The 12,230-nt window shown below is 42.4% G+C and overlaps 1 protein-coding gene across 1 annotated transcript; it reads left to right on the forward strand.

The window, feature by feature from the left end:
- Positions 1 to 505: 505 nt before the first annotated feature.
- LOC306874321 (uncharacterized protein) lies at positions 506 to 4,915 on the forward strand (the record flags this gene model as incomplete). Its single annotated transcript, XM_079424292.1, has 2 exons — positions 506 to 1,432; positions 4,622 to 4,915. The coding sequence occupies one exon, from the start codon at positions 506 to 508 to the stop codon at positions 1,427 to 1,429; it is 924 nt and encodes a 307-aa protein (XP_079280418.1). The 3' UTR covers positions 1,430 to 1,432; positions 4,622 to 4,915.
- Between the last annotated feature and the right edge of the window lie 7,315 nt (positions 4,916 to 12,230).

Here is a 12,230-nt window from a genome sequence, read left to right on the forward strand (position 1 = left end):
CCCTTCTCCGGAAGGCTCACTTCCCTGTCGTTACTGCCAAGCTGTATCAACAAATAGGAAAGACTTGAAGCAATCTTTCATTGAAGGTCGAAATCCCTTCTAAATTCTGTGGTGAAAGGAACAGCGGCTTGTATCCACAATCCACAACCCCAGCAGTGACCTTTCCCATGATACACATGATTACACAGCGCATGCGCTGATTTGTGACTACGTGTTTTGAGTTTGAGCTCTGTCAAGTTGATTCTTTATCGTCTATTTTTTTTTTATCTTAAAACTATTTTATACACTATCTTTTTCGTTTTTATAACGTGTGAATATATCCACAATAGCATTCTAAAACAAAAACAATCGGAGCGCCTTGTTATCACTAGTTTTATTTTGATTTCTCATGTTTGCTATTAGCTTATAGCCTGTTAGCATAGGCAGCGTGCCTGCCGCTAATCTAGCTTACACTGCTAATACTCTATTCACACACATTGCCTTTGTCTCACTCTTATTTGCTTAAATGGCGGATTTGTGTCTACCTTTGAGTGCAGGTGAGGACACGTTCGAGCTGCATTCGGTGCAGCTGGAGCTGGAGGCCGTGGAGAAGCAGATCCGCGACCTGGTGGAGAAGCAGGCCCAGCTGAGAGAGAGGAGAGCCGCGCTGGAAACATCCCGGGCTGAAGCTCACAAGTCCGGGGTAAGTATACAGCACGCTGCTAACACTCCCACCACCTCTACTCCGTGCGATTCTCTATACAGACACTGTGCACCCAGGACGCGGTCTTCACAAATGTCCTTCACTCCGGCGCCGGGACGCCACGGACCCTGGGTGCAACAACAGCAGCGGAAGACGCGAGCCAGGCCCTGGGGGACAACCTCGCCGCCTCCGGTCTTCGAGATCTCCACCCGGAACCGCTTCGCTCCCCTCCGCGAGACGGAACGCGACGCTGTGATCGTCGGAAGCTCCATCGTCCGGCACGTCCGTGCTACGCTAGCTGAAGGTAAAGTGCACACACACTGTTTCCCCGGTGCTCGTGTTCTCGATGTTTCTGCGCAGATACCCGCGATCCTGAAGGGCGATGAGAGCATCGGGGCTGTCGTGCTGCACGTGGGGACTAACGACATCAAGCTGCGGCAGACGGAGACACTGAAGAGGGACTACAGGAGCCTGATCGAGACGGTACGCAGCACATCGCCCGCGGCGAAGATCATCGTGTCAGGTCCACTTCCGACGTATCGACGAGGACACGAAAGGTTCAGTAGACTGTTTGCTTTAAACGAATGGTTATTGTCATGGTGTAAAGAACAGAAACTGCTCTTTGTAAATAATTGGAATCTTTTCTGGGAGCGTCCTAGGCTTTTCCGTGCTGATGGCCTGCACCCCAGCAGAGTCGGAGCGGAACTCCTGTCGGACAACATCTCCAGAACGCTACGCTCCATCTGACTAGTAAGTCAATTCTCAAATGACTTTTGTTCTACCCACTTAAATGATAGAAGTACCCGCGTTGTCCAATCTATACAGACTGTGTCTGTCCCCCGAATAGCGAGGTCAAAATATAAATTTAATGCAGGATCTAGAAAAAATCTGATCGTGATTAAACCAGAAAAACACAAAATAAATGAACAAAAACAATTTTTGAAGCTTGGGCTCCTAAATATTAGATCACTCGCACCCAAAGCAGTTATTGTAAATGAAATGATCACAGATAATAATTTTGATGTACACTGCCTGACTGAAACCTGGCTGAAACCAAATGAATATTTTGGTCTAAATGAGTCTACTCCACCGAGCTACTGTTATAAACATGAGCCCCGTCAGACTGGCCGTGGCGGCGGTGTGGCAACAATATATAGTGATATTCTCAATGTTACTCAGAAAACAGGATACAGGAGGTTTAAGTCATTCGAAATACTTCTGCTTAATGTTACACTGTTAGATATGCAAAATAAATCTCTCTTATCTCTTGCTCTGGCTACTGTGTATAGACCGCCAGGGCCATATACAGATTTCCTAAAAGAATTTGCAGATTTCCTCTCAGATCTATTGGTTAATGTTGATAAACTGCTAATTGTCGGAGATTTTAACATTCACGTTGATAATACAAATGATGCATTAGGACTTGCGTTTACTGACCTAATAAACTCTTTTGGAGTCAAGCAAAACGTCACCGGGCCCACTCATCGTTTTAATCATACGCTAGATTTAATTATATCGCATGGACTTGATCTTACCGATATAGATATCATACCTCAAAGTGATGATGTTACTGATCATTTCCTTGTATCGTGCATGCTGCGTATTACTGATATTATGCGTATTACTCCGCGTTATCGTCTGGGCAGAACTATTGTTCCAGCCACCAAAGACAGATTCACAAATAACCTGCCTAATTTATCTCAACTGCTCTGTGTACCCATAAATACACATGAACTAGACGAAATAACTAGCAACATGGGCACTATCTTCTCTAATACATTAGAAGCTGTTGCCCCCCTCAAATTGAAAAAGGTTAGAGAAAAATGTACTGCGCCATGGTACAACAGTTATACCCATTCTCTCAAGAAAGAAACTCGTATTCTTGAGCGCAAATGGAGAAAAACTAACTTGGAAGTTTTTAGAATTGCGTGGAAAAACAGTATGTCCAGCTATAGACAGGCTCTAAAAGCTGCCAGGGTAGAGCATATCCGCAAACTCATAGATAATAACCAAAACAATCCAAGGTTCTTATTTAGCACAGTGGCTAGACTAACAAATAAACAGACACCGCCCGATCTAATTATTCCCTCACAATTTAATAGTAATGATTTTATGAATTTCTTTACTGATAAAATAGATAACATCAGAAATACAATAACAAATGTAGATTCTACTGCGTCTAGTATTTCAGCTTCATTCATCGCACCCAAAGAAAAACTGCAGTGCTTTACAACTATAGGACAGGAAGAGCTAAATAAACCAACAACGTGTTTATTAGATCCTATACCCACTAAACTACTGAAAGAGTTGTTGCCCGTAGCAGAAGAACCGCTTCTCAATATTATTAACTCATCGTTAGCCTTAGGTCACGTCCCAAAACCATTCAAGCTGGCGGTTATTAAGCCTCTTATTAAGAAACCACAACTAGATTCTAATGAACTGGCAAATTACAGACCCATTTCAAATCTTCCGTTTATGTCAAAAATTTTAGAAAAAGTTGTGTCTGCTCAATTGTGCTCCTTCTTGCAAAAAAATGATCTCTATGAAGAATTTCAGTCAGGTTTCAGGCCTCACCATAGCACAGAAACTGCACTTGTTAAAATGACAAATGACTTGCTTCTTGCTTCAGACCAAGGCTGCATCTCATTGCTAGTATTACTTGATCTTAGTGCTGCGTTTGACACTATAGACCATGATATACTCATAGATCGACTACAAAACCATATTGGTATTCAAGGGCAGGCTTTAAGGTGGTTTAAATCATACCTGTCCGATCGCTACCACTTTGTTCATTTAAATGGAGAGTCATCACAATTATCACCAGTAAAGTATGGAGTACCACAAGGATCAGTCCTAGGTCCTCTTCTATTTTCAATATACATGTTGCCTCTTGGTAATATTATTAGAAAATACGGGATTAGTTTTCATTGCTATGCTGATGATACTCAACTATATATCTCAACAAAACCAGGTGAAACTTCTAAACTATCTAAGGTAATAGATTGTGTAAAAAATTTAAAAGATTGGATGACCAATAATTTCCTCCTATTAAATTCAGATAAGACAGAGATATTACTTATTGGACCAAAAAACAATACACAGAATCTCTTGGATTACAATTTACAACTAGACGGATGCACTGTCACATCCTCTAAAGTCAAAAATCTGGGTGTTATATTAGACAGCAACTTGTCCTTTAAAAATCATATTTCCCATGTTACAAAAACAGCATTCTTCCATCTTAGAAACATTGCCAAGCTTCGAAACATGCTTCCTGTTTCTGATGCAGAAAAGCTAGTCCATGCATTCATGACCTCTAGACTGGACTATTGTAATGCACTGCTAGCTGGTTGTCCTGCATCTTCAATAAACAAGCTACAGATAGTCCAAAATGCAGCGGCTAGAGTTCTTACCAGATCAAGAAAATATGATCATATTACCCCAATTTTACAGTCTCTGCACTGGCTACCTATTCAGTTCCGTATCATTTACAAAATATTATTACTTGCCTATAAGGCCCTAAATGGTTTAGCTCCTGCGTACCTAACTTGTCTTCTACCACGCTACAATCCAACCCGCTCCTTAAGGTCGCAAAACTCTGGACTTTTGGTAGTGCCTAGGATAGCAAAGTCCACTAAAGGAGGTAGAGCTTTTTCACATTTGGCTCCTAAACTTTGGAATAGCCTTCCTGATAACGTTCGGGGTTCAGACACACTCTCTATGTTTAAATCTAGATTAAAGACACATCTCTTTAGCCAAGCATTCACATAATGCATTTTATAATCTTGTACTGTAGTATATCTGATCAAATGTACATTATTATTATTCTTTAGCTTGGGTTGAACAAATCATTTTTGCTTAGATGGAACAGCAGCTACGCTAATTATGTCTCTATTTGTCTCTGTTTCTGCCACGGGATTAACATCCCGTGGTAATTAGGAATGACAGAAGCTTCAGTCTGGATCCAACCCCTAAATGATCTGAGATGACCGAACACCTGAGAAAAGATAATGCCAACCCCTCAGAGGACCTAAGAGGATGCCAACGCTCAGACAACATACAGAATTACCAAATGACCACTGGAACTAGTTGAGACCTTACAATCTGACTTTGCTGCAGTTAAATTGAACTGCTGGTTTGTTGGCCAGAGGATTTTGATTTTGATATTGTGCAGTTGCTTTGACACAATTTACATTGTTAAAAGCGCTATATAAATAAAGGTGACTTGACTTGACTTGACTTGGCTATCTCCAGCAGCGATGTACTCACCTGTGTTCCCTGCGGGTACCAAGGTCCGCGAATTTGCTCTGGGGCGATGGGGAAGTTACAACCTTTTCATGGCATTTGTCTGTCATACACTTTCTTATCAACATTTGCAATGCCATAAGGTTGTGATGGGGATCAGGTTGTGGCGCTTTCCATGGACCCCTATTGTCGTCATGACATAACTCCGCATGAGTGCATGAGTGACCAACAGATAGGGAAAGTCTCGGTTATGTATGTAACCCTCGTTCCCTGATGTCCCCATGCCACAATCTCGAACCATCGCTGGGTGCCAGGGACACGTTCTCGGCTCCTCAGCGGAAAACCTGATGAGTGGATGCACCTGTCGTCTATTTATACCCGTATGCACGGGGAGTGGCTCAGGTATGCAAAATCCACAAGCCAATATTCATTGGCGTTTTCTCTTAAAGTCAGAGATGATTGGGGCTCCCAAGTGATTGGGGCTGCCTAATGTTGTCCCGACATAACGTCTCCGTTCCCTCCATCATGGAACGAGGGTTACATACGTAACCGAGTAACCGAGACGTTTACCACCATACTCTAAGTGTGCTGTCTATAAACTGATACTTTAAAGTAAATTGGTGGCTCATATTTTACTTACAAAAAAAGTGACATAAGTACAATATTTGACTTTGAAACTACCTGCTTTTTCTATTAAATATTACTGTGCATGGATTTAAACTTTAATTTATTTGGTAATTCATAACTATTCGTTCACACATTTTGTTTAAATTATTTTATTATTATTAATTAATTAATTAATTTATTTGTTTGTTTATTTGTTTATTTTATGATCAAATAAATGCAGCCTTCTTTCAAAAACTTCAAAAAATCGTATTAACCCCGAATTTTTGACTGGTAATGTAATATTAAAGGTTAAGGTTTTTACTGTAGTGTTGTGTGTACACCAATATTTTCTTAGTGTGCAAACAATAACTTAAAGAATTTCTTTCCTAAACAAATGCAGTCATTGCGCTAAAATCCTTGCAGCATGGCCAGTTTCTTCATGGTGTCTGGACAAACACAATAGCATATGAGGATAAAAAGTAAGAATTTATGATAACCACGTAATGTAACTGTGACTTTTTAGCACCTTCCCAAAATAGGTGTTGCATTATTCAGCATAAACAACTGTAAGTATATGACTTTATCCAATGCATCTGTGGGAATTTAAAGAAAAAAATATCTATTCCCTGTACTAGTTTATTACTGAAGAAAGTTACTGCCTGACAGAGCAGTTTTTATGATTGGATTCTCATATTTCAAAAACGAGACAAATAACAGTGTAATGTGTTTTTGATGATGAAGTACATTATAGTGCCTCAGGCATCATTTCCCTTGGCCAAGCCCTTGCGTTCAGAGCCACAGACCTTACAGTCTTTTCAGAGGCCCAATTATGCAAAACAGATCAAGCATTCAGGCGTGGCAAAGCCATTTAAAGCGTTCCACATATCACCATAGGTTTCCTCCAGTTCTGTGGCACGATTAACTGAGTGAAACAGTGCCTTTAATAAAAACAGAGGCCAAGAGAAAGACAAGAAAAACTGAGAAGCTGGCCAATTAATTCGTATAAAAATAATTTATATTCCTACATCCACTTTCCTACCCCTTTTCTTTTAACACAAAATAGCACACAGAATGTTTTACATAATGCTGCAAAATAAATAACTATTAGTGTCGTGTTTGATGTCAAGATCATTTTGGATTTTAGCTGGACTGTTGTCTGTGGCTCACCTTTGATTAATCAATTAAAATCAAAGGTTATTTAATATTCCAATGAGGTTTTCTGTCAGCACAGATGAAAACCAGCACACAGACACACACACACACACACACACACACACACATACACATGCACATACATATGCAATCAGCTCTCTCCCTACACCTACTCATCTGAGTCTATTAGGGCTGTAATTTACTGACTAGCTGAGTACATGATGGTGTAATTTTATGTCAAAGGTCAAACACTATATAAGGAAGGCATCAATCAAGAGCTGCTTTGGGTTTTTACATAAAAAATAAAATAAACTAGTGAGCTGCCTAACTACACATTGTTTTTTTGGTCACAATTGTGCCTCCAACCCAAAGGCTATTCCTAAATGTAGGACATTGTAGCATTTGGACCAATCAGACACACAATTTTGCATTTGATTTAAAAAATCAATTAGTTATTAGATTAACAAATAGTCACAGACCCCTCACCCAATACACATACTGGGTGCTAGTATGTCTGTAAATTACTTCAGGCCCCTGGTTCCATGGCAACCGATCTGATAACACTAGTTTTATTGCTCAAAGGAATGCGGGCAGAGCAACACTCTGCACAAAGAGACATTATGCCACAAAAATGGACTCTTCTCGAATTAATTCATAGAGAAACCTTTCTTTGAATGAACACATATCTTTAGGTCATTGTGTATGTTATTACTGTTCTTATATACGTTCTTGTGTATTGTATCCTGTTTTATGCATGCTTATGATAGATCACTAGTTAATATTAACTCACTTATACTGTTTGGTCTCTATCAATTCGTCTTCGGATGATCTAATTGAGAGTGTATATTATATGTCGATACCTATGCATCATATAATATAATAATAGTGATAATAATAGTGTTAATAAAATAATAATAGTGTTCTAAAAAATTGTAATAGTTTGTATATCAACTTCCAATCCAGTTCATATGCAATTTACCATGCATGGAGACAAAGAGTTGTAAACTTTCCCTCCAAAAGTTCAAATCATCATAGGCTCTTTGACTCCCCAGAGGTGTGACCTCTAGCAGATAAAGCTCTCACTTCAGTATGCGGTTCTGTTAGATTCTGAGAAGATGAGGATGTGAGCTAGAACTCTTCTGAACCTTTAAGTTTTGTGCCAGGCCTTGCAGCCTTGACTTTCTATTCAACCAAAGCTCCTCGGACTTCAGCAGATCTCTTTCTTAACTCCTTTTCACTTTCTACCTGGAAAGAACATTTCTACCTCAGAACATCTTTGGAATTAATCACTCTTCAACCCAGAAGAACGTGATCGGGAATCCAAAACCTTGAAACCAGTAAGACTTTCATCTGAGACTGCATTCCGGACACTCGTCATAACTAAGGTAATGCAAGCATAACATTTAACTAAACGAAACAGAGGTTTAGTATAAGTTATAGACCCCGTTATAAATGGTGCTGATGGTTTTATTCAGGTGGTTAACTGACTCTTTTCATAGCTTAATTTTCTTGTTTCCTGATGGTTTCCTCCATCAACTCTCATTTGCCCTTTCCCCCTGTATGAGTGATTGTATATTTGTTTGTTTGTTAGACTAGTTTGCGTTAGTGTTTAGTTAATAAAAGTTGTGTGCACAAATTACATGAGTTTCTGATTCTGCCTTGCATATTAATGTCCCTTTACGATTTTTGATCCTTACTACATGCTCTAATGTTTTAATACTTAGGAAAGTATTTTCTGTAGCCAGGAAAATATCCTTTCTTGGAGTTGATATGAACTTACACTGAATATTCACTGGATGAACATATTAGAACAATTTAAAACAGGGCTCTCACAGCCTGGGGGGAAAAGCTGTTGAGCAGTCTGGCGGAGTGGGCTCTGATGCTCTGGTACCGTCTTCCTGATGGTAGGAGCTAGAAGAGTCTGCGGGAGGGATGGGTGGAGTCCTTCACGATGCTGTTGGTTTTGCTGGAGCATCGTGTAAGGAAAATGTCCAGGATGGAGAGGAGAGGGGCACCGATGATCTTTGCAGCTGTGTTCACTGTCTGCTGGAGGGTCTTGCGGTCAGCAGCACTGCAGTTCCCGTACCAGACAGTGATGCAGCTGGTCAGCACACTCTCAATGGTGCCTCTGTAGAAAGTGGTGAGGATGGGTGGAGGGAGACTTGCTCTTTTCAGCCGGCGGAGAAAGTGTAAGCACTGTCGTGCCTTTTTGGAGAGTGACATGGTGTTGGTGGTCCAGGTGAGATCCTCTGTGATGTGCACCCCCAGGAATTTAGTGCTGCTGACTCTCTCTACAGTCGAGCTGTCCAATGTCAGTGGGGGGTGGTCAACGGAGTTTCAGTAGCCGTGAGAGTTGTTGTTTGTACGGGTTGCCAATATCCAAAAGGCTTTGGCGATCATAGATGTGTTTTGGATTGATTTCCTTGCGAGTTAGCGGTCATTTTACACTATTTGGAGATGAACAGACAACATTAAAAGACATAAAAGCACCGTCTTTGAGACCCGGAGCAGCCGCTGCGTCCGACCGCGCCGCCATCTTGGATCGAACCACCAAGAAGAGGTGTATTGATTAAATGATTAAATACAAATGTTTTGCTGAATAGTTGTGTATACAATGCGTTATTTAGGTTTAGTATATTGTGCTAGCTTAGCGAAAAGCTAAAGTTGAACTCTATTGAAATCAATTGGGTCTCAGTAATAATAGGATATGAGTATTTTACCCATTATTACTGTGTGTTTGCTATATATTTCTTCTCCCGCATATGAATATGCAAACTTTGTGACTGTATGTGACCTTGGACCACAAAACCAGTCATAAGTAGCATGCGTATATTTGTATCAATTGCCAACAATACATTTGTCATGAATCCGGTCCATGGCCTTCCGTCCGACTACCACAAGAGGTCGCCTCTCCATAATATTGACTCTCACACCACACAGACCGTTACATGTCACTCCGGACTACAGTTCCCATCATCCATTGCACTGATTGCACACACACATTTGCATCCAATCATATACGCTTTATAAGCCTTGGACCTCCTCCTTCAGATCGCAGAATATTGTTCAGTCTTTATCATTGTGATAGCTACTTTACGGAGCCTGTCTTAGTTTTCTTAGTCATAGTCTTGCCTTGCCTGTTGTTTCCCGTGTTTTGATTCAAGCCTGTGTATCTTGGATTTACCCTTTGCCTTGCTGTTTCGGTCTCTGTTTGCCCCTGCCTGGACTATTACTGTGTACCTAGATTATCTCTCTTTGCCTTGCCCTGTTGGATATTGTTCGTCGATCGAAGACCCACGCTTGCTCTAGGATTACTCTTGTCTTACCTCATCTATGTCTGTTTGCTGTGAATTGATCATGCCTCTTTTGACCATGGTAATTAATAAAGCTCTACAGATGGATCCGCACGCTTCCTCTGTTCCTCGCATTACAACATTACACGGGTCAAAATGATCTATTTTTCTTTTATGACAAAAATCATTCGGGTATTAAGTAAAGAACATGTTCCATGAAGATATTTTGTAAATTTCCTACCGTAAATATATAAAAAATCTTGTTGCTTAGTAATATGCATGGCTAAGAACTTAATTTGGACAACTAGGTGATTTTCTCAATATTTTGATATTATTGCACCCTCAGAGTCCAGATTTTCAAATAATTGTATCTTAGCCAAATATTGTCCTATCCTAACAAACCATACACCAATGGAAAACTGATTTATTCAGCTTTCAGATGAAGTATAAATATATATATTTTTTTAAATTGACCCTTATGACTGGTTTTGTGGTCACGGGTCACATATAACAGGTGACAGTATATGAAATGAGTACTATGTCTAAATAATATAGTATTCACAAAACGTAAAAACCTAAAGTCCAACAAAACCAGATTCATACTACATACATTATGTATGCTCAGTATGCAATTTCAGTCTCACTTTTAAATATAATGGTGTGTAGTTTTTTTAGCTTAGCAACATGGTCATCTCAAACACAATGGAATCCCTTGTGCAGAGCTGCTGCCTCTGTAGGACATTTCAAATCAGCCAGCTGAGGGTTACTCGCGTTACGGGGCTGACGAGACGTGAGACATGCGGATCCATATGCAAGGCTTTATTATAAAACATGATCAGAAACAGGCAGGGTCAGACAGTGGCAAACAGGTATGGCAAGGGCAAGACACAGCAATCCGTGGAGCAAGCGTGGGTCGATGATCAGCGAACAGTATCCAAAGGGGCAAGGCAGAGAGATAATCCAGAGACGAGAGCAATAATCCAAACGGGGAGCAAACAGAGTCCAAACGGCAAGGCGAAGGGTTATTCCAGGAAACACGGGCAGGGTCAGACACGGCAAGATAAACACGGCAAGACTAGGACTAGAACAATGGCTCTGTAGAGTTGCTATCGCTAGGTGAGTGATAAACGCTAACAATACTCGGCCCTGATGCTGAGGAAGTCCATGGTTTAAATAGTGTGTGTGATTGTGAAATGAGCATCAGGTGCGTGTGATGAGTGAATGGTGACAGCTGTGATCTGTGCAATGCATAGTGGGAAATGGAGTCCAGTGTGCTGTGTAGTGTGAGAGTCAATGTGGTGAACGGGTGACCTCTGGTGGTGGTAAAACAGGAGAGCATGGACCAGATTCGTGACATAGCCCCCCCCAAGGAGCGGCTTCCAGACGCTCCTATATAGTCCAGGAGGGTGGTGGAGCGGAGGCGGAACAGGGGGAGGGAACGGAGGGCCAGGTCCTTGAGGAAGTGGGAAGACCGGGGACAGAGGCAGAACCGGCAGAGCAGGAAACCAGGGCGGAGCCAGAGGCCAGTTCAGGACCGACAGAGCAGAGGCCCACCAGGGCGGAGCAGACGGCACGGGAGCCACCAGGGCGGAGCAGACGGGACCAGAGCCCACCAGGGCGGAGCAGACGGGACCAGAGCCCACCAGGGCGGAGCAGACGGGACCAGAGCCCACCAGGGCGGAGCAGAAGACCACCAGACTCGAGCAGAAGACCACCACGGCGGGGCAGATAACCACCAGACCAGAGCAGAGGACCACCACGGCGGAGCAGGTGACCACCAGACCCGAGCAGAAGACCACCACAGTGGGGCAGACGACCACCAGACCCGGGCAGAAGACCCCCATGGCGGAGCAGACGACCACCAGACCCGAGCAGAAGACCACCACAGGGAGGCAGACAGGGCAGGAACCCATGACAGAGACTGGGATCTGGGGAGAACAAGGACAGACAACACAGAGAGAGCAGAGACAGACAACACTGGGAGAGTCTTCGTTGCAGGGCAGGACGGGACCAGAGCCCACCTGGGCGGAGCAGGAGACCCCCAGAGCCAGACAACTGACCACCACGGCGGAGTAGACGGAGCCCACCAGTGTGGCGTAGACAGGGCAGAGTATCTCCACAGCAGAGCGGACTGGTCAGGAAGCCATGACAGGATCAGGGATCTGGGGAGAACAGAGACAGACACCACAGAGAGAGTCCCCATGGTCACAGGAGCCGTGACTGAGCAGGTCGAGAGTTCATGGACGGTCTCT

Source organism: Barbus barbus (genome assembly GCF_936440315.1).
Source record: "Barbus barbus genome assembly, chromosome: 8".
Lineage (NCBI taxonomy): Eukaryota > Metazoa > Chordata > Actinopteri > Cypriniformes > Cyprinidae > Barbus > Barbus barbus.